The sequence below is a fragment of the Acanthochromis polyacanthus genome, chromosome 11 (genome assembly GCF_021347895.1).
Source record: "Acanthochromis polyacanthus isolate Apoly-LR-REF ecotype Palm Island chromosome 11, KAUST_Apoly_ChrSc, whole genome shotgun sequence".
Classification (NCBI taxonomy): domain Eukaryota; kingdom Metazoa; phylum Chordata; class Actinopteri; family Pomacentridae; genus Acanthochromis; species Acanthochromis polyacanthus.
In genome coordinates this window covers 10,986,621-11,009,963 of record NC_067123.1, presented here as the reverse complement: position 1 = coordinate 11,009,963, position 23,343 = coordinate 10,986,621, and the positions used below count along the sequence as shown (strand labels likewise).

The window sequence follows — 23,343 nt, the reverse complement described above, 5'->3', positions numbered from 1 at the left end:
TGTTTTCACACACGTAATTATTTGTCATTAAATGTTCAAAAACCAAAAATAAACAAATTCATGTCAAATTAAGTGTTGAAAATGTATTTTAATTCAGCAAAATTATTGTTTTTTTATGAGCTTTTGATTGTACCTTCACAGTATTTTTTTTTTTGCTTTGGGAATAAATATGCATTTATATATTTTGTATTTTTTATTTTGTGTGTCTTTTTTACTGCCGAAATCCTGAGATCCCCTTTGAACCAGCAGAATGGGTTTTCTACGGACAAAAAACAAAAGAAAATGACTATGTAAATACTGGGAAAAGCCAGAGGTTTGCAGCTGCGGTGATAAAAGCCAAACAGCTCCGACAGGCTCAGTGGAGTCCTGAAGTGTTTCCGAAGCCGTTCTTCATCATGAAAGCTCTTTTCTTTTTCGCGGCTCTGTTTGTGAGCTGTTTGGCCGAAGAACCGACCCAGACGACTGTGAGCCGCTGATCAAACCTTTGAAAGTGGATGAAATCCCAAAGGTAAACCTCATTTTCATTCCTGCCTCCATGTTTTCCTCTCAGAAAACCAGTGAAGAAAACGAAAAGAAGAAGCCGCCTCAGTTTACAAGATAACTCTGCTGTTTATGTTTCCATTTAATTATGAAGTAAATTTTAAGCAAATGTTTTTAAGTATTGCAAAAATGAACACAAAACACAAAATTAGGATTGGAGCAAATAAACTAGTCTGCGTAGTTTCGTCAGATGGTGGCGCTATCAGCTCTGTTACACATGGCTGTAATGAACAGAGTAGAGGAAGATGAAACAAAACCAGCTGTTTGACAAGCATGAAAAAAGAAACAAACAAATATCAATCGTCTCTTATCAAATTCATTTTACAACTCTTCATTTGTTTTGTCTCTGTTTTTTATTCATTTTGCTTTTTAAAAAAAAAATTTGGTTGACGTCTGGAATTCAGAGTTTGAAGTCAGACTTTGAAAAGTAATATTAATATGACTAACAACTGTCATAAAGTTGAATTTAAAGTTGTAAATATCAGAATTCTGAGTTTAATGTTCGACTTTATGAAAGTCTTAAACGCAAGTTTAAGGTTAGATTTTTAAAAGATAGAATTCTGAGTTTAAAGTCTGACGTTAAAAATTCTAAATTCTGACTTCATTGTCAGACTAATAAAAGAATTCCTACTTGAAAGCCATCAAAAGTCAGAATCCTGAGTTTAATGTTCGACTTTAAAAAGCTGGAATTCTGACTTTAAAGTCACAAAAAGTTAGCCTAGCCGCGCTAGACAACCCACGGTAACGAATTTAATTCTCTGCCAGGGTGGGTCTAGTTACCCTCGGTAAGGCTTGAGGTTGGATGCTCCTAAAACTTGCCGACGAATCACCATGAAGTGTAGAGTCAGAAGGCGGGCGTAACTAAGTGACGACAGAGGCGCGACGATTCTGACAGAAACAGCCGGAAACAACTAGCCTAGCCGCGCTAGACAACCCACGGCAACGTATTTAATTCTCTGCCAGGGTCGACAACAAAAACGACAACAGTCGTTGAGCTCCATTAGCACCGACTCTGAATAATCTTTCTGTTAACATGTCTGTAATATACTTGAGCTTCACCCATTGACTGCATAAATAAGGCTTCACCGAACTACCGCATCCTCTGATTTCCGGCGCTCTAGGAACTACGTCAGCCTATTCGTTGCGCTGATTGGTTGTATACCTACCCAAATGCTGCAGAGCGATTTGAAAGACAACCTTTTAGCCCGCCTCCCTCCCTGTCGAGAGTTCCTAGACCCTTGTGTCTTCAGACCTGGGTCTAGCGCGGCTAGGCTAACAAAAAGTAGGATCTGCGTTTAACATCAGACTTTTTTTAAAAAGTAAAAATTCTAAGTAAAAAGTCAGACCTGAAAGAATTCTAAAATTTAGTTTCTGAGGAAAATACACGGTCTTGTTTTCACAGTTGTCTGTTTCTCACAGCTTCTTCATACAGTAAAAAAAAAAATCACAAATTGAAAGACGAGCAGCCTGATCAAAGACGGAGCAAAGCGGATGAAGAGTTCTGAGTCATTTCTATGGACACATTTGGTGGGTTGAATGTTCCTGACCTTGTGTTTGTGTGCAGATGAACGGCACTGTGTACCTCCTCTTCGGCTACGCTGATCAGGAAGATTTTAGAGCCATCATGAAGTTGACCGACAGCTACTGGGCAAACGTAACAACGACCAGCCATAATGAGGTCATTATAAGCCAGAGAGACAAACTGTGAGTTCAGAATTCTACAAACACACAGAAACTTCTGAAACATTTATGTTTCTTTGAACCCTTTAAGACCTACCATTGTGCAAGTCCACCAGGACATATTCTTACATTTTTACAAACTGTAGTGTACTGTTTTGGAGCATTTTGCTTTATATTTGCTTTACATTAATATAATCCTCACATCCCAAGTTCTAATAATATGTAGACTTCTGTCTTAACCACTACAATAAAGTGCAATAACCCTAAAGAAGAAAAGAAAATCATTTTTGTTTTTGAACTTGTTTGAAGTTGTTTCACATCTCTTACATCAGTTTAGTTGGTTTTGTGTGTCTTTTAGTTGTTTTCATCTCTGTACTCCAGGTGTGTGTATTTTGTCTTTTATTGCATCTCTTTTTATTTGTTATGGGTTTTTTTAGAAAATGCCATCTCTTCTTCAATTTATTGTTCATTTATATTTAAATTTGCTTTGTGTCATTTTTATTTCACTTCAGTTTGTTAGTCAGTTTTATTTTTATTTTTCCATATTTTTTACATCTCAGTTTGTCTCATTTTTAATTTCTTTAACATCGCTATTAAATTTGTTTTGCATGACTTTATTTGATTTGTTTTATGCCTCTTTTGATTTCTCTTTTTACATTAATTAATTTAATCTGTTTTATGTATTTCTTAAGACATTTTATACCTTTCCACTTGTCACTTTTTAGTCGTGTCTTGTCGCTTAGTCCTCATTCATTTGAAATTGTTTAAATATAACCCTATAATATTGTAGTTTCCATCCATTATTTGAATAGAATTCCATGAGTTAGGTGTTTGATATCTATTTCAAAATAATGCCTGTAAATTATGGTATTCTCATAATTAAGATAAGATCTGAGAAAACAACCTGCAAAAGTTTATATATATTTATTTTGTTGCGCACATTTGTATTCTGCTTTTGTCGCACTTGTTTCTTAATTCTGTTCCAATGATGCTCTATTTTATCTCCACAATAAAATCTCTTAAAATTACTTGAGACAGCTGAGTTGTGAAAGTCGATGTACCTAAATTCCTATCATATTATGACATATATTCAGTTTAAAGATTGTTGGTTTTCGACTGATCAAGCTCATTTTTAAACTCACCTCTTCTTCTGATGCTTTTCCCAGAAATGGAACCTGCATTGCTTCCAGAATGAAGATGACCTTTGAAGGAGACACTGCCAGAGCATCACGTAAGTTTCATTTAATAATTTAATATACTGACAAGTTTCAAATTACAGGCTTCCTTTTTAGTGACCTATTGATTTATTGTCTAAAAATCTGTTATAATTTGTTTTGCATATCTTTTGCTTGTTGTTTAATTTCTCTTTGGAAGTTCTATTATGTCTCTTTTGAAGATATTTTAAGCATATTTTTAATTAGTTTGAATATATTTTTAGTCATTTTGCATCTTGTTTCTTCTAAGTAGTACTCTGTCTCCTTTTCTTAGACCCTCCAGAAAAACGCGATTATGCGATCGCATGAATTCCCGCATTAATCATCAAAATGCCGCTGATTATGCAGGGGTCAATTATTTCCCAAAAGGCCGCATAATCCCCACAAAACAGCACATAATTCCCGCAAGAATCTCACATTTCCATGAAAAAAAAGAGAAATAAGCGGGTCCCGCTTGATTTCACAATTTCTGCATAAAATGGGAAAACTACAGGGTGACCCAAAAGTTTGGAACAAATGAAAAGTCTATAATCCAAATAATATATGTTATTACAATAAAGCAGTACCACAGATATATTCAGAAGAGTAATAGATTAGTGTAAAAGAAACATATTTCAACATGTTCATGTTTGTTGTGAACGTTTCCACCAGCTGGTTACACTGGTATCTTCTGGAATGTATCTTCATTCATGCTTATGAAGGTTCCTCAAACTGGCCAGTAAATGTTGCCACATAGTACTTTTGGAAGTTTAAAAAAATTAAAGCTGTCAGATACTTTACCATCAAGAGTTTTGAAATCCGACACTGATGGCCTGCATTTTGAAGTTATGCTCCAGCATACCTGGACCTTATGGTTCTATTCATTTTCTTCCGAGTTATTGCACTCGGCAAATACTATGCTTTTAAGTTATTTTATTATGCTATAAAAAAAAATGGGTAAAATAAGAGTGAATTCATGCACCCCCAACTCAAATAGACACTGCAGTTAAACTTTGTTTCCAAACTTTTGGGTCACCCTGTATAACCAATATAAATGGAGTTGTGAGTGAGTTTTTATGTGACGCCCGGCCTGACGTCATCAGTTCACGCATTCACACACACACACTAGAAGCACGAGCTGATGCGGAGCGCGGCGCTCAGAGACGAAAAACAAGAATGGCGAATGCTCAAAGATCACATTTACCTACAAATATTTCAGCCAGAGACCGGGCTAAACAGTACCCAGATTTACTGCACGAAAGTGGGGGGAAACTTTTTTGCACCCCGTGCAACATCGTTGGACTGTTGAGTAATTTTACTGGCCTGATTTATGATCCAGGAGAGTTTTGTTTTGTGTTTGATGGTGAGCAAGTTGAACCAGGTTGAGATGCTATAGGTGAGGATGGATTCAGTGAGTGATGTATAAACGAGGGTTAAAATGTCTTTGCTGATGTTAGAAGAACTGAGCGTCCTGAGCAGGTGGAGACGCTGCTGTGCCTTTTTGTAGACGTGTGAATGCGATCCACGTGCTGGCCAAAGCACAGGCAGGTGTCAATCTCTGTCCCAACATATTTAAAACTTAAAAATCAGTGTGGGGTGAACCTGGAGGTCAGAGAGGCAGTGTAGCAGGGTGTCCTTATTTACAGTGCTAAAGGCTGCTGGAAAGTCTATGAAGAAACCCCTTGTGTGTGGATGTGTGGAGTCCAGATGTTTAGCAACTGGATGTAAAAAATGAGACTTGCATCACCGGTACCTCTTTTTGTTTAGTTGGCAAACTGGATCTACTCACCCAACAGCTGATGATACACAACTCTCTTCATGCATTTACAGAGGATCGATATCAGGTCCACTGGTCTGTGGTCCTTCAGGTCTTTCGATTTGGTGATTTTGGGGATAGGAATGATGGTGGATTCCTTCCACTGTTTTGGGACAATGTCTGAATCCAAGAGGTGTTGAAACAACCTGTTAAACACTCCACCTAGCTGGATGGAGCAGTCCTTCAGTAGCCCTCCTCTGAGCCTGTCTGGGCCAGCTGCTTTGTTGGGTTTACTTTACGTAGGATGGAGGTGCTAGGGTCCAGGTGATTGGTGAGACATTATTATTATTTGTATTTCAATTCTTTTAAAGTTATTTTGAGTCTCCCTTTACATGTATTTTTTATGGCTTTGTCATTTTGTTGTATGCCTGCATCTTTACAGAAATTGTATATCTTTTAAAAGTGATTTTGGGCTTATTTTAATTAGTTTTACATCTCTGTATAGTTGTTTAATGCTTTTTTTATCTGTTGTTTTTGATTTTGTTGCACACCTCCTTTTACATATCTCTTTAAAAGTAACTTTCATCTCTTTTTAAATTAGTTATTTTATATATTTTAAGTTCTTTTACATCTAATTTTTAAAAAATGTTTTTCAGGTATTTTCTGTCTGTTATTTGATTCCATATCTCTTTTTTAAAAGTTGTTGTACATCTCTTTTTAAAATTAGTTTTGTGCCTGATTTCAGTTGCTTATGTCTTTTTCTTATTTTACATCTTGGTCCTGAGTCTTATTAAGTTCTTATTAAGGTTTCAGTAGTTTTCATTTTCATTTCCAGCCACTAGGTCTTCTGTCTATATGTCATCTTTTGTAGAAGAAAGCTGTAGTTTTTAGTTAAATTTTTCTGACTTTATTCCTGTTTCCAGTGCCCAACATGACCTCTGACCATTACTTTCTGCCGACCTGCGATGGCTGCCTGCTCGCCCTCGTCAACAGCTCTGCTAAAAACCTAAGGAAACTCCTTCAGGACATGGGAATCAATCACACATCTGACACCGAGCAGGTCACCGGTCGTGCTCTTTACCTGATGGGTAGGAAGGAACCAACCCGTGACTCAAAGTAACTTGTTTTATTCCCAAAGCATTTGTCCATTTTTGTCTTTTTGTTTGCAGCTAACGAAAAAAACGTGAAGGACACAGATCTGGAGCATTTCAAGAAGCAGGCGCACTGCCTTGGGTTCTCTGGAGAACCGGACTTCAAGCACGATCCAGAGAAAAGTGCGGCATTTTTGAACTCACCCACTCAACCCATGAAATCAGTGTGAGCTGCTGATGTGTGATTTAAGACGTGACTGAACTGTTTGTGTTTCTCTCTGCAGGTTTCTGTCAAGAAGGCGAAGGCATTGTTGTTCCAGACTTCTAACGTCAGAATGAACCTGTTTGTCAGAAACTGAAGAAGTAAAGAGACACCAAACATCATTAAACAATAAATGTGTGGTCTGTGCTTCTTTATGATGTAATAAAATCTTCTGACATCAATGTGTGATGGAGATACTTTAGCACAAAGCAAAAACTGCAGATCTAACCAAGTGTGAGAACCACATTTTTTGATTTCAAAATCTGGTTGGCTTTATTATATAAATGGATCATCTCTGGACTGCAGAGTGCATCAGTGGTTAGTACTGTTGCCTTGCAGCTAGAAGATTACTGGGATCTTTCTGCATGGAGTTTGCATGTTCTCCCTGTGCATGTGTGGGTTTTACAGCTTCCTCCCACAGTCCAAAAATATGCTGAGGTGAATTAATGATTCTAAATTACCTGTAGGTGTGAATGTGAACGTACTTTTTTGTGTCTGTAATAGACTGGTGACCTGTCCAGGGTGTCCCCTGTCTTCGTTCCAAGTCAGCTGGGATAGACTCAAGCCCCCCACGACCCTAGTGTGGATTAAGTGGTGAACAGATAATGGATGGATGGATGGATGGATGGATGGATGCATGACAGATGGATGGACTATCTGTAACTTTCTACAAAAGATTCTCTGATTTACAGTGGTGGAAAAAAAGTTTTCGGACAGCCCATGCATTTGTGAAATATTGCATTAAGAGTCACTGTTTCGTCTTCAAGTGCAGTTTCTTTTAGTACAGTCACAGCCATAATACTAAACAAATTCTAAAAAAGCCATTATAAACTTAAAATTGATTGGTTCCATAACAATACACAAGTAATTTTGAGTTTTGGGTAATTTTGGTAGAATTCAGTTTCGTTAGTTTTTCTTGTAAACAGTAAACAAAAAATAACATTATTTGTTTGTGCCTGTCTGATGCAGCCACACATTTTGAAACACAAAAAAGACTTTCCCACAAATATTTTATGATAATATTATAGATTGTATAAAACTATACGGGTGTCTGAAAACTTTATTCCACCGCTGTAATTCCATGTTATTTGCTTCATCTTACTGAGCAATCTTGTTTTTTCAATGCTTTTTTTCCCCCGGATACCAAGAACACGACAGTCTTTACGCTTCTTGCATTTACTAGACTGCTGGAAATGAATCTTGTTCATCTTATTTCATGAGCCGATGTACTATAATAACAGTAAAAAGCTAAATTTACATACTTACGTATATTTTTGTTTAGCTGTAACTCTGCTTGTATGAACAACAGAAGCAAAGAAACTCAGTAGAGATATTCCAAACAAGCTTTTATGGCCTAATTTGATCCAAGTCATTGTTTAGTATCGGCCGATACTGAGCTCCACTCCAACACCATTTTCCTTGACGATACACAGTTGAAGTACATTAAAGTTCTTATAATCCATCCAGTGTACATAATTGACAATGGATAGTTCTGCAATGCATTAAGAAAAATTTTGCATCTCTGCATCCAAGTTTTTCCGTCGTGTTCTGTAGGTGGTCATGAACCTTGACATAAAGCTTGAAATGTATTGTTGAATCAGTGCCTCCATAAGCAACAAAAGATGCTGAAAACATTAATTTTCTGCAATGTAAATCAGAAAATATGTTGAAGATTAGCTGCAGTACCTAGCTGTTCCAGCAGGTGAAGCTCTTACTATCACACCTTCTGCTATTTAATAAAGTAGCGACCAGAGGAGGTGATCATTTGGGCTATGGGTAGTTCATGCTGGCAAACAGAGAGCGCTGTGGAAGTCAGCTAGCAATGGGTTTACTGTCATGATGAGATTGACTAGATCAGCATTCATATGTCCCACTGCCATATAAAACAGAACCCCTTTTGCAGCCAAGCCCCAGTTTGTATTATTTTTTTTAGCTATTTTTGACAGAAAATGTTGTCAATTACTGATGTAGAAACTATCAAAAATTCGCATTACTGGCATTTTGCCATGGTGCTCTTCCTTTTTGAGAGGTAAATTAATTGAATATTTTTGGATCTGTTTGACTTGTTGTATTTCTATTTTTATGTTTGTAATTTCTTTGAAAGTTATTTTTTTTATGTAGGTAGTGTTTTATAACCACAGATACACACAGATTGTCATTCTAAATATTAACTTGTGATGTTAGTAAATATGTCGCAGATTAACTGTAGAACTTGATTGTTCCAACAGGTGGAGCTCTTACTATTTTTTCCTCTTGCTATTTAATATAGTATTGTCCTGAAGTGGTCATTTGCTCTATGGGTAATTCATGTTGACAAGCGGAGAGCATTGTGGAAGTTCAGCAAGCAATAGGCCACCATGACAAAGTTTAATATGTTGCTTACTGACCTTTCACCAGAGCTGACCAAATTTAACTGCAACTGTAGTGTTGACTGAGTGCCTCCATAAACACCACGAGATGTTGAAAAGCTGTATTTTCTATATGCACATAAGAAAATGTGTAGTAGATTAGCTGTAGTACCTGGTTGTTCCAACAGGTGGAGCCTCTTTCTGTTTAATACTATACTTGAATACCACCAGAGGATGTGGTCATTTGGATTATGGGCAGTTCTGTGTTGGCAAGCAGAAATCATTATGGAGGTTTAGTTAGAAACAGGCCTCCATGACAAAGTCTTCTGTGATGCTTAATAGAATAGAATGGAATAGAATGTTCTTTATCGTCATTATACAGTGTATAACGAGATTGGAGAGCTTCTCCTTTTCAGTGAAAAAGAAATCTTAAAGGTAGTGCAAACAGTGACTTTTGATCAGTTTGTGTGTTTAGGAGAAGCTGAGATTGACTAGATCAGCATTTGTTTATCCCACTGGCACTGAGGTGAGTGCTGAGGAGGTGTTGCACAATTTGAAAACCTCAGTGTAAAAGCATTTTATTATGCTATAAAGAAACACAAGACTGCATGTTTAAGGTGTAAAGATGCTTGTTGTCTCTTTATTTCCTCAGTTTCAGTGTTTGTTCTCACATCGGGGTTTCTACACCCTGTTGCCTTTGCCTTCCTCACAGAACTCTGCAGAGAGAAACACAAACAGTTCAGTCCCATCTTATATCACACATTAGTGGCTCACACTGATTTCATGAGTTGATCAGAGGACTTTAAAAGTGCCGCACCTTTCTCTGGATTGTAGTGGAAGTCTGGTTCTCCAGTGAACCCAAGGCAGTTCGCCTGCTTCTTGAAATGTTCCAGATCTGAGTCCGTCACGGTCGTTTCATTGGCTGCAAACAAAAAGACAAAAATGGACAAATGTTGTGGGTATAAAACAAGCTACTTTCTGTCTAGGACTGGTTCCTTCTTACCATAAAGGTAAAAACCGTGAATGGTGGCCTCCCCAGCATCAACTGTGGCTTCGACCTTCAGTGATTCAAGGACTTTCTGCAAGTTTGCCACGGTGATGTTGGCGCTAAGAAGCATCAAGCCATCGTGGGATGACAGCAGTTTGTAGTCTGCAGATAAGCCAGGCACTGAAAACAGAGGCAAAGTCAGAAACATTTGAATAAAATCAACAGCTTTCTTCAGCTGAAACAAATACTGTGTGTTTAACTCAAAGACTAAAAATCTAATTTCCTGGAAAACAGAACTAATGAAAACAACTAAAGGTTAAGGACGAAGAGGAAACATAACATGTCTTTAAAGAGACGTAAAACAAAAGGAAAGGGACATAAAATTATTAAAACCAGATGAAAAACTAATTGAAAAGTGACCTGAAAGAAACTTTTAAAAAAAGACATAGAAGTGTTTGAGCAGAGACATAAAACTAAAAAAAAAAAAGACATAAGAACAATTTTTTACAAGGACCATAATGAAAAAGAGAGATAATGAAAAAGAGATGTAAAACTACTAAAAAGATACAGAAAATGTTTAAATTTAAAAAATGTTGAAATTAAAATTTCCATACAATTGTTCATTGAATTATTAAAATCAAACTGCATCTTTTTAAAGACATTATTCCATTGACAAGCTTACATTGAATTCTTGCAGTGTTGTCTTCCAACGTCATGTTCACCACTGACTCGAAGCAAGTTCCATTTCTGAGGAAAACAAAAGCACAAAGAAAGTATGTTTAGCAGGGTTTATATTTCTTCAGATGTTATTTTATTTATGATCAAACTGTAGTTTACCAATGTTCTTCTGAAACTTTAAAAGACTAAAGACTGAGAGACTAGCAAGGAAGGTGAAAAGATTCAAAAGAAACGTGGAATAAATTGAGAAAGAAACAAAAATAAACTTTAAAAGAGACATAAAATGAATGAGAGAGACTGTGAGGAAGCTGGAGAGCATCCCCCTCACTAAGGAAAGTATACATGCATATTGTACAGACTGATACAAGTTTATTCATTTATTTTGTTTTGTGTTGGAGGGAAAACCTGTTAACCTCTCTCTCTTGAGCTGCCTTCAGGAGGGCGTGTTCCATGGAGTGCACACATGATGATGCAGCCACAGAAAACCAGCAGTTCTCACTTATTTGATGAGGTGGAATTGAGAGATACAGGGGGATTATTGAATAAGTTTGAGCTTTGTTTAGTATTTCTTTGGGTAATTATATGTTTTCTTTTTTGTGTCAGACTGTCAATTGCATTTATGTATTTTAAGTATAAAATATATTTAATATTGTATTTTTTAATAGAAGTGTGGGCAGGTCACAGAGGTGGGAGGAGAATATAAGAGCCAGACACACTAGGTCTTTCTTTCCAGAGAAAACACAGCTTGTGATGTTGATGAGGTCCTGTCGCCTGACCAGGCTGAAAGAATTGATGCAGATGTGGTGTAAACATTTGCATACTGTACTGTGTACAATACAGTTCTGTACTCATGGGTTTAAATAGGGTCTTAGCACCACTTTCGGTGCTCGGACCCTATTTAAAAAGACATAAAACGGCTTAAAAATGAATTAAATCCTATTAGGAGATGTAAAGCAGCTTCAAAGAGACATAAAACTAATTTGAGATGTAAAGAAGAAAAAGAACAAAGTCAATACTAAATTTAACAGGTGTAAAATTAATCTAACTAATAATAAAACAGCATAAAAGAGAAATAAAATGACTTTGATGACTAAAAAGAAACGCAAAATGAACTGAGTGGAAAATGAGATAAGAAAGAGAAAAAGCAAAAATCAGCTCACATCCTGTTGCCCTGAGTCATGCGAAACGGTGAAAACGTGACGTTCATCCAGGAGCTGTCGTACGCCTTCAAGAGGGTTTTAAAACTGTCATGATCGATGTAGCCGAGGAGGAAGTTCGACTTGCCGTACACCTGCACACAAACTCATCTAGTGTCACACTCATAATCTAATAATTATTAATCTAATAGATAAACTAATAAGTAATCCTACTTACTGTTTCAAAAAGTCAAAGCTTATGATTGTTTAAAAAAATCAGAAAGCAAAAGAACAAATATCTATTGAAGTATCACATTAGAGAAAAAAACTGAAATTGCAAAATGTGAGTCAGTTTCACAAAAAAAACTATTTTAGTGTTCTCTTCAGGTGATTTTTGATTTTCTTAAGATAACTCATGATAGATTTTACAAGGTAAAGAGATGTTCACAAATTATTGCTGGCCAGCTAACGTTACGTAACATATTGATAGCTTCAGTTGGCAGCTCAGTGTCGCTAACCTGAGTAAACTACTTGATTACATTAAGCTAATATATACACTCCATGATGTAACTGCTGACTGTGATGAGCATCTTGAAATATTTTTTTTAATTTTCAATTTTTACATTCAGCGATATTTTCAACTGGCCATTCAATAAATTAGTTGGCAACCCTCTCGACCTCTCTCTACCTCTATCTCTCTACCTCTTCTGTCCCTCTTAACCTGCCTGGCCAGCAGGCAGATGGGTCCCCCCACATAAAGAGCCGGGTTCTGCTAGAGGATTTTTTCCCTGTTAAAAGGGTGTTTTCCTTGCCATTGTCGCCTTAGGGCTTGCTCTGGGGTCAGGCATATGGGTTCTGTAAAGCGTCTTGAGACAATACGACTGTAATTGGTGCTATATAAATAAAATTGAATTGAATTATTTAAAGCCAGACTTAAAAATAGGATTTTCTTTCTTTCCTTTTCTTTTTTTAAATGTCCAACTTCAAAGTCAGAATTCTTACTTCAATAAATCTGGAAGTCTGACATTAAATTATGAATTTTGAGTTAAAGTTAGACGTTTCTTTAGAAAACGAATCATGATGACCTTTCTTGTTTAATTTGTTTCTTGGTCTTCTCTGAGGTTTTCAGCAGCTGGTTTTATCGTGTTTGTAGGAGAGCAGTGGCCAGATTTGCTCTTCATGTATTCAGCGATGGAGCTCGACTTTGACAACATGAAGAGGAACAGACTGAAGGCAGGAATGAAAGCAGGTTTACCTGAGAGTGTTCATTCAGAGGCAAAGGCTTGACCAAGTCCTCACATTCAGGCGTCAGAGCCGAGCTGCTCACAGACAGCAACGCAAACAGGAAATGGGCTTCGAACCACAGTTTCATGATCAAACAGCTTCAGACCAACTCCAGGAATCGACTGAGCCTCTCAGAGTCTTTCATTGACTTTTATGCAAACTGTTGCAGCTGCAAATATCTGTGATGTAATGATGTTTGTCTGGTGGTTCAAAGGGGATCTGAGTGTCTGGAATGATTAAATCAGCTGCAGACAAACTTTGACCTGTTAATGAGCAGCAACACTGATCAAAGAAAGACCTCAATCTTACAGTGATTCTCAGTCAGCATGTCTGGATTTCTTATTCTGATTCTGATCTCTGATTTCAGGTTCTTGGAAATGGAAGCAAACAGCACCACCGATTACAGTCGCAAAATCTGATTGGATGTGACCGGTGCCATCATGTCCGCCCCCCTCAGCCCCCACAATCCCACACAAAATGTGGTAAAAGGTAAAGGACATCTTTTTATCAAGTCTTTTCAGTCTTTATTTCCTGGAAATCTGTCAAATGTGCAAATGTTTTCTAACTTCAGAGCAACGACCAGCTTCAGTCTTTGCTTATTTGAGTTCCTGAACCTGACTTTTTAAAACATAGACTTTATTGTCATATTTCAAGGCTTTATATCAAATATATTTTTGAAATTTGTCTTTTATTATAGTGATTTCTTTAAAACATATATTTTATTGATGTATTTTGGCTTCATGTAAAAATCTAGATTTTTAAAAGCCGTAGTTGTTTTAAAACTCATTGTCAAGATTTGATTTTTATTATGGTTTTGTCTAATTTTTGACTGTTCATTTTGACTTTTTTATGGTCATTCATTTAATATACACTACCAACAGTTGGTCACTTCTTCTCATTTAATGCTTTATATTTAATTATTTTCTACATTGTAGATTAATACTGAATACATCAAAACTATAAAAGAATACATATGGAATTATGCTGAAAACAAAAAAGTGTCAATGTTCAGTATTCATCTACAATGTAGAAAATAATACAAACAAGTAAAAAGCTTTGAATGAGAAGGTGTGTTTAAACTTTTGACTGGTATAGTTTATATATTTTATTGACATACTTTTGGCTTTATGTTAAACTTTAGATCTTTTCAACTCATAATCAAGATTTTCATCATGATTTATCTAATATTTTGATAATTTTGACTTTTTTATAGTAATTTTCTTCTTTTTAAAAAAAATTATAAATGTTATTGTCATATTTATGGCTTTATGTCAAAAAATTGCCTGTATTTCTGGTAATTTATGTAAATGTGAAAATGTTTTCTGGATTTTAATGCAACAAACATTTTCTTTTCTTTCCTCATTAATCTGAGTTCCAGATCTTGATTTCTCATTTTAATCTATATGTAAAAATATGAATATATTTGGAGAAAATGGCTTGTGCAGATTTCTCCCATAAAATGTGATAAAAAGTGAAGGAAATCTTTTTATCAAGCCTTTTTCGTTTGTTATTTTGCCCCTAAAGTATTTAATTTTCCTAATTTTATTGCAGCCAGTTTCAGTGTTTATTTTTTGAGCTCCAGATTCTGATTTCTCATTTAAATTTAAAATAATATAGTTTTAAAATGCTTCCAAATGTTAGCTGCAGACCAAACTGTCTGACTCCATATGAAGTCTTGAACACTTTAAAGCTGTTTCCATACAAATGCATCATAATAATACCAGACTCAGTACATTTCTGTTATTTTTGTTGTTCTCTGATCATTTTCCTGGTAATAGTTTTATATTCTTTGTGGTGTAAACAGTTGGAGGACTTTAAAACCACAGAGTCACCTTTCCACCTCCGTAAACAAACCGAACCTGAAATACACTCCATGAATCAGCACCTGACTCAGAGTTCAGTCACCCACTGAGCACACACACACTTTGGACCGAGCCATGGCCGCGTGGGCCTGTTTCCTTATAAACTGAGCAGCCTGGGTCATCGGAGCTCAGAGCTCACGGCACGGTGTATTTGTTTTCAGTCTCACAGCAGGATGAGCATGATGAAGCGAGCGGTGCTGCTGCTGCTGGTGGTGGCGGTCGGGTCCAACGCAGACCCAGACCCAACACCAGCCACTGACGTGGTCCAACCGACCAAGGACCCCTGCCACGATCTGACCCACAAAATCCAAGTGGAAGACCTGCACAAGGTGAGTGTGGTTCTGATCACATTCTGTTTACAGAGAACCTCAAATCCATCCCAAATTAAACCAATTCACATGAATTCAACTGTAAGAGCGGAGTACATTGGTGAATTTATCAAGTTTCCACTGGTCCTTGAACTACACATCCTTGTTTTCTCGTTGTGTAAGGGGAAAAATATGACCGACTTTCTTCTTGAAAACTCAGAAATACTAAAAAAGGGTTTTTCTTTTATATTGTGATCTTAAAAAAACTTTTAAAAAAGTTACATTTTGACATTGAGCCAAAAGTCCAAATCCAACCAAAATAAAACCAATTCACCAGAGCCAGAAACTGTCAAAGTGGAATACATTGGTTAGTTTATCAACTTTCCAGCAGTCCTTGAACTACTCATCTTTGTTTTGTAGTTCTGTAGGTGAAAAAATAACCAAATCTATTGTTGAAAATGCAGAAAAAAAGTTTAAAGAGAGAAATCTGCTCAAGCACTTTTCCATACAGTAATGTATATATATATATATATATATATATATATATAAAGTATAAAAAAAAGGTTTTTGTGTTAAAAAGCTGAAATGATGAAATATCAATATTAGATATTTTATATAGATTTAAAAAATAGTTTATATATTTTGTTGACTTTATATCAAAATTTAGATTTTTAAAACTCAATCTTTTTTCTGTCTTCATTTTACTCTTAAGATTTGAATTTTAATGACTTATTTTAATATGTAAAGATTTTTGTGTGGTTATTTACCATTTAAAAAAAAAAAGATTTTCTAGTCTTACTGTTAACTTTATATCAACATCTGACTTTCTTTAACTGATAATTTTGCCTTTGTTTTTGTTAACAAAGCATTACATTTTTGCGGAACACTTGTAGCTTAATGTCAAAATTATAATTTTTAAACTTTTTTATTCATAATATAATATTGATATTTGATAACGTCAACATTTTAGCACAGAACTTTTTTTTTATTCCACCTCTAATCGTTTTAATTTACACAGACTGCCAGTGAAAATTTTTAGAACATCCCAAATTTTCATTTAAAAAAAATCAGATAGCTCAAGTAGAATGAATAGCTTGAAATGGTACAAAGGAGAGTGGTGAACTGCCAGAGGTTTAAAAAAAGGGGGGGGGGGGGGGGTAAGGTTACACAAGACTAAAAAATAATGTACATTTTGGAATTATATAAAAAGGCCTTTTTCAGAGAACAAGAAATGGATTAACAACTTAAAGCTGTTCTGCAGCAATGGCGGTTTATCGTGCAGTGAAAGTTGCTGCTAACCAATCCTACGGTGTCCCAACTGTTCTTGATTCTTACAACCCCCTCTGTCTTTCGAAGTTTGCTGTAGTGTGGGGAGTTTACTGGTATTCCAGATTACCAACACAAAGCTTGAGTCTGTAAAAGTAAGCCGACCAAGAACATTTGCAGAGTCCACATTTTATAGGGATGGTCAGAGAGTAGGGAGGGGGTCGTATCTCAATACAAAGGTGAGCAGTGGTTAATTTGCGTTCGGTTGCTAATCAGTAACAGAGGGTAATACAACAAAGAACAAAAGGTAACTAAATCAAGGGCTCTGGCAGACAACAACACATAAGACAAGGTCTGACAAACAGTAACAAATAAAAGACAAAAGAGTTGTGCATGACCTTGGATAATGGAATGTAGGAGTGACACGTGGCACTAGAAGGTATCTTTAACAAAAGGTGTGCTATTTTCTTCATCAGCACAGTCTCCAGACCTAAAGCCTATGGAGCTGGTCTGGGATGAACTGGACAGAGAAGTGAAAGCAAAGTGCGACACATTTATGAGAACTTCTGCAAGAGGGATGGGAAGAACTTTCTAAAGAATATTTGATTTCCATTGTGGAAAGAATGTCACGAGTGTGTTCAGCTGTTATATCTGCCAAAGGTGGAGACAAAAATTTAGAAAACATTTTGGTTTCTAAATTGATTCTATTTAATTTTTTTTTTTTTTGCTCTATGTTTTCATGTCAGAGTACAGCGAGTCATTAACATGCATAATTTCCAATAAAACAACTGAAAAATTGGAATGTTCTAAATTTTTGACCAAGAGTGTATATATTTTATTTTGTGGAAAGAATTTGTTCAGATTTCCCCTGTAAAACTGCTATTTCTGGGTTTTCATAAATAAAAACTCCCAGAGGAACTGGTTCTGACTTTTTCTTGCCTCCTGCAGCTTAACGGTGAGTGGGTTCTGTTCTGGTCCGTTTCCAATCATAGCGAAGGCCACGACATGCTGGCGAGTCTTGACACTTCCCACGTCGAGTTTCACTCTGACAACAAAACTTTGATCTTCACAGAGAGGAACTTGTACAAGTGAGTTCTGACATCACAGGTTCAGGAGTGACATCATCATCCTCAGTCAATCGTTGTACTTTCTGCTCCGGTTCATTTATTTGATTAGTGGCTTTGCAGAAAAATACTAATTCCAATTGACAAATACATTATGATGGAATATTATAGAATAATATAAAACTATTGATCTCTGAGGAGAAATTCACAAGCAACAGATATGAAATAGTTTAAAAAAAACTTCATCGGTTGCAACATTAATGTGATGAAACCTTTAATGCATCAATAATTAGAATCCAATAATATAATATTGTGCATTCTACTTCTGCTACTTTTACTTGTAACAGAATATTTTCACACTGTGTTAATGGTACATTTACATGAGAACAGGTTCTGAGTACTTTATTCGCCTCTGCTTTACAAGCTTAGACGCAATGCTAAATGCAGACACACTTTATCCCAAATTGCGAATTTTTTTTCTGAGTTACAGCAGTATAAAATATAAAAACAAAGTAAACAAAAAATTCAAGCAAAATACAAATTTAAAAAAAACTATTTTAAAAATGTAAGTTAAAAAGTCAATCATGACAGATTAGAAAAAACTAGATACATTTAAAAAAATAAATTAAAAAAGCAAAATAAAAATGCAATATAATGAAATAAAAAATGAAATAATGACAAAAAACTGCAAAAGAACAAAAGGATTCAATTAAAATACAAAGTAAAAAATAGCAAAAGAAAAACCAGTAACAGAAAAGAAAAACAAACTAAATAAAAAATAGGAAAAAAAACAAAACAATAAAAGAATAAAAAATAAAGACAAAAATTAAGAAACAACAAAATGACAAAATGAAAATATAATAATTGAATAGGGCCAAATAAAAATGCAATATAATTATTTTTTATTAAAACTAAATAAAGATAAAAATTACAAAACAACAAAATGACAAAATGAAAATATTAAACAAGCAATCACAAAGAAAAATCAATGATAAAATCAAAGAAAACTATAAACAAAATAATGATAAAATAACAAATAGAAATGATAAATGAAAAAGCTAAATAAAATACAGTGCAATAAAATTAAAGAATAAAGACAAAAATATCAAAAGAGAAAGATGACAAAATAGATAAGATATAACTAGAAAAAATAAATGATAGCAAAATAATAATCACAATAACAATAAAGAGAAAATTAAGAAAATAAGGACACAGATATAACAAAACTGAAATTAAAAATGTATTTGATAAATGAAAATTTAAAAGAAAAAAATATAATAAAATATATTTTTAAAAACACCAGAAAAATGCATCAAAGTAAGTAATACAATTTATATAAAATTTCAACACACCATAAAAATAATAATATGTAAATTAAATGAATAAATAAATTGTGCCGGTTTGTGTTTCAGGACTCAGGATCCAAAGCGTCGTGATTATTTCATCAATGTGACGCTGCCCCACAAAGCTGATGACCACAGCCACCACAACCATGACGCCAACGACACCAACGACACCAACGACACCAACGACACCAACGACACCCACCACCATGACACCCACCACCACCACGACATCATCCATGTAGACGTCGTCGGTGAGTGACGTAAACACACAAACACACACCACCATCATTGAACCCGGAGTCCAACATGAACCTTCAGTCCTTGTTGCTTATAAATCATTAAAAACATCATTTGTTGTGTGTGTGTGTGTGTGTGTGTGTGTGTGTGTGTTAGAGTTGGAGGTTGATGGACATCATGCAAACTACAGTGACACCGCTGACATAACCTTCTTCGAGACCTGCCCTGAATGCATGCTGCTGCTCTACAAAATGAAAGATTACAGTTTCCTGCTCAGCTACAGTAACGCAAACACACAAACTCACAAAGTCACAATTAAACCTAAGGCTGTAATGCGCATTCAAACAGGTAAAGTCTGACTGAGGTGTGTGTGTTTGTGTGTATCAGGGAAGTTCGGGCACCATCAGGACGACGAGAAGGTGAAGTCCGTCCACGATGATCACAAGGAACATGCTGAGTGTCTGGGATTCCCTCATGACAAACCGTACAGCTACAACGGACATTCAGGTAATGTGAAACAATAACAATAACAATAATGCAAAACATATGCTTTATTTTTTTATCAGTGCAACAAAAAAAGCAAATAACATCATCCTCTCTCCTTGCAGATTTCGCTCATAAGAAATCTGCTCCAGAGGACCATGGTCATGGTAGTGATAATGATCACTGAACCAACAAGAAGCAAATCAGAGAAAGTTAAAGAAAATAAAAGCAAATTGTGAACCCTGAGCATGTGTCGCTTTTGATGTTTTCATGTGGCTCGAAATTAAAGAAGAAAACAATCTGTTTGTTTTCTCTTTATCAAGTTTTAAACAGATGAGTGGACTATGGTTCTAGGTGTTGTCAAGAGTTACAATCAGCTCAGCTTCATGAGTGTTTCTGGTTTATAAATCCCAGAGCTCATTTGAAAACACAAAGAGAAGCAAAATGAACACTAAGAGATGCAAAATGGCCACAAAGAGACACAAAAACCAGCAGAAAGAGTAGCGAAACAACTGCAGAAAGTCACAAATGATGCAAAGGGACGCAGTACAACAAGAATGAGATGTAAAGCACAGTGACACAAAATGACAACAAAGAAATGCACAACAACCGCAAAGAAATTCAAAATGGCCACAAAGTGATGCACAACAACCACAAACAGAAAAAAAGAAACACTTATAATTAATGCGAAGACACACAAAAGAATTAGAACGAGACCAAAAATAACCATAAAGAGACACAAAATTATCACAGAGAGACACAGAATTAGTAGAAGAAACACAAAATAACCACATAAACACTTAAAACAAGTAGAAGATGCAAAATGGCCATAGAAAAAAGAGTCCTTCCATCTCATTTCAACAAATCTGAGGAAATTTTGTTGCATGACCTCCTCTGATCATCTCCAAACTTTTTTTTTAACTATCCCAACATAAGAATAGATTACTTGCAAAGTTTTAACATCATATGATTGCTATTTGCTAAGTTATAAAATATTTAAATCCCTATTTTTCCACTCGGAAATTGATATTTTAGGTAGAAAGGCTTGATTTAGGAAGATAATACTGGGAACTGACTGATGATATAGACTTACAAGTGATCTGAAGGGTTCAAACACCTTAACAATAGAGCAGGAAAAAAAATTTGGAATGAATATACCCATTTCTCTGTGGTACAGGGCAATTTAAAAATTTGGCGAAAATGGCATTTTTCAAGAATTTAGGCATTTTTTTCACAAATTTTAATAAGTAACAAGGTTCATATGTTATAAAAATCTCAAAGTACCTTAAAAGTTCTCTCTAACCTAAAAATATCCAAGAGCTAGCTAGTCTCCTTAGACCTCAAAACGATGCCTATTTATGAAACAGACTGAAAAACACCATACATATATTGGCACAGAAACCAATGTGGGACATGGAGTAGAAACATGAAACTTTGTCTGTATAACAATAAACATCCGAATAATTGATATCTGAAGTATCAACATTGTTTCTTGAATCCTTCATGGCCAATTTAACCAAGAAATGCACTATGTTTTATAGGCGTTTTTTTAGGAATTCTAACTAATATATTGCAGTTAAAATGAGTTATATTGCCTTAGGTCCCATGTAAAACATGTAATTTGTCCCCAACTTATCACACCACTATTTCTGTCCTTTGAACTGCTTGAATTTCTCTGAAATCAGGCCATCATCTGCACCAGATATGTGGTACTGTCCACCACGGCGTGTTGAAGGAGCAGTGATTGGACAGAGGATGTGGGCTGTAGGCACCCACACTACGTCATCCTTTCTAGGCCATGTGAACTTCTTGCTGGGACCTTTTGGGTGCATGAATTTCACTTGCAAATCTTCAAATTCAGCTGATAAGTCAAATACGATACCGAGGCTGTCCTGAGAATGCAGTCTGGGAGTGATGCCATTTCTTCTTATTCAGTTACTGTATGAAAGAAAAAACAATGTCTATATAATAATTAACTTCAGATATGCCCTTTGTAACTTATACTACGATGCTGATGCTTCAGATTCATCTTTCATCTTTAGTTGGTCATGTAAATGGTTCCTAAAAACAAAAACGAGGATCAAAATGTATAGTAAATTGATTCAGCAGTTGCTCATCTTTGGCACAAGAAACAAATATGAAAGTAAGTTCACACATACTTCACACATACTAGTTCCTCCAAAAAAAATTTGAACCGCGTACCATGTATCCCACATGCACTTTTTAATGCCTAAAGTTAGGCTATTTTGGGTCTACACCTGAGTTCAACAGCCTATAAATCAATAAATAAGCTTTATTTTAATGTTTTAAAACTTTTACCTTATGCAACTTTCATTAGTAAAGAAGAAAATTCATTCTTTCAATGTCTTTTCACAAGAATAAGTCCTAAAATAGAGGCATGAAAAACCCAAAATAAAGTCGCCCATGAAATAATAAGGATATTTTGGGAAATTCCACAGTCCAGTATTTTTTTATTTTCATTCATTTCTATACTTTTCTCACCAGAAGGGTAAAAGTTTTGGAAGGGGAAAAAATTCTGACCATGTAAAAGGAGTATAAATTGCTTTTTTTAGTAGTTTAAAACCCTAAAATCATAGGCGAGGATTAAGTTTGGACTGACTATGGGTATTAGATTAGATCATTACTGCTTATACTGTATGTTTATAACCATAATACTTTGCATTTGTTCATAAAATTACCCAAATAAAGCCCAAAAAATTTTTTGGGAGGATCTGAGAAAGTGGTGCAACAAGCATTTGTTGAATTGACATGGAATGACTCAAAACAAAAATCACCACAAGAGATGAACAACCACAGAACGGCACCTAGCAACACGTAATGATGCAAAGATTGGCAAAACATCTGGAGGAAGATGCAAAATAATCACCAAGAGACAAAAAAAACTACCACACAGAGACACATAACAGCACATAATGATGAAAAGAGACCAAAAACTATGAGGAGAAGCAAAATGACCACAAAGAGACACAATCACCAACACACACCAAATGATGACAGAAAAATGCAAAACAATCACAGAGAGATGCAAAAGGATGCAGAGACGCAAAAAAAAGTAGAAGGAGATGCAAAATGACCACAAAGAGACACAAACACCACCAGATAGAGATGTAAAATGATGCAAAAAGAAACAAGTGAGCAAAAGGAGATGCAACTTCACCTAAAAGAGATACACAACAACCACAAACATTGAGCATCGCATAATGATGCAAACAAACACAAAACATCTGGAGGAAGATGCTAAATAGCCACAAAGAGACACAAAACGACCACAGAGATACAAGGAAAACTCAAAATGACCACAACAATACATATCAAGCTGCAAAATTATGTAGAGAAACAGAACCAAAATGACCACAAAAAGACACGAAACCATAACAAACAGAAGTGAAACAGAGCCACAGAGAGAGACATGGCAACACATGATGATGCAAAAAAGACAACAAAAAAACATCTATAGGGAGATGTAAAATGGCAACAAAAAGACACAAAACTATCTTGTGAGACACAAAGCACCATAAAGACACAGAAAATGACAACAAATAAATGCAGAAAATAAACAGGAAGTGAACTGAACTTGTAAAATGACCATAAAGACACAAAACAACTGAGATGAAATTAGCCATTTTAAAATCATAGCAAAAATATATATAATATTGTTAGAATTTTTAAAGCATCACTATTATCTGACATTAATGCAGTTTTATCTCAGAAGATAGATTCATTAAAAATCAAAACAGAAACGGGTTTTTTTAAGTTTCTTTGATCAAACTCATTCGGCTCGTTCGTTAACCCTCGTCACC

General features: G+C 35.5%; 2 protein-coding genes and 1 long non-coding RNA gene across 3 annotated transcripts in view; 2 read left to right on the top strand and 1 right to left on the bottom strand.

The window, feature by feature from the left end:
* Positions 1 to 23,343, top strand: part of LOC110968369 (uncharacterized) — a 116,017-nt gene that overhangs the window by 28,084 nt on the left and 64,590 nt on the right. The gene's annotated exons all lie outside the window — the stretch shown is intronic.
* On the bottom strand, positions 9,482 to 13,207 carry LOC110966035 (uncharacterized). Its single transcript, XM_022215260.2, has 6 exons — positions 12,928 to 13,207; positions 11,697 to 11,827; positions 10,541 to 10,605; positions 9,874 to 10,038; positions 9,688 to 9,792; positions 9,482 to 9,586 (listed from the first exon to the last, which is right to left on the bottom strand). Exons 1-6 carry the CDS (start codon positions 13,042 to 13,044, stop codon positions 9,552 to 9,554), a joined length of 618 nt encoding a protein of 205 aa, XP_022070952.1. The 5' UTR covers positions 13,045 to 13,207; the 3' UTR covers positions 9,482 to 9,551.
* On the top strand, positions 14,944 to 19,768 carry LOC110966036 (saxitoxin and tetrodotoxin-binding protein 2-like). Its single transcript, XM_022215261.2, has 6 exons — positions 14,944 to 15,147; positions 17,341 to 17,480; positions 18,869 to 19,053; positions 19,196 to 19,321; positions 19,427 to 19,546; positions 19,648 to 19,768. Exons 1-6 carry the CDS (start codon positions 14,992 to 14,994, stop codon positions 19,707 to 19,709), a joined length of 789 nt encoding a protein of 262 aa, XP_022070953.2. The 5' UTR covers positions 14,944 to 14,991; the 3' UTR covers positions 19,710 to 19,768.

Coding starts and splice junctions, on each gene's coding strand:
- LOC110966035 (XM_022215260.2), bottom strand. CDS start 13,044: ATGAAACTGTGGTTCGAAGCCCATTTCCTGTTTGCGTTGCTGTCTGTG. Junction 11,828..12,927: donor CTCTGAATGAACACTCTCAG/GTAAACCTGCTT, acceptor GTTTGTGTGCAG/GTGTACGGCAAGTCGAACTT. Junction 10,039..10,540: donor CAACACTGCAAGAATTCAAT/GTAAGCTTGTCA, acceptor CTCTGTTTTCAG/TGCCTGGCTTATCTGCAGAC.
- LOC110966036 (XM_022215261.2), top strand. CDS start 14,992: ATGAGCATGATGAAGCGAGCGGTGCTGCTGCTGCTGGTGGTGGCGGTC. Junction 17,481..18,868: donor ACAGAGAGGAACTTGTACAA/GTGAGTTCTGAC, acceptor TTTGTGTTTCAG/GACTCAGGATCCAAAGCGTC. Junction 19,054..19,195: donor CATCCATGTAGACGTCGTCG/GTGAGTGACGTA, acceptor TGTGTGTGTTAG/AGTTGGAGGTTGATGGACAT.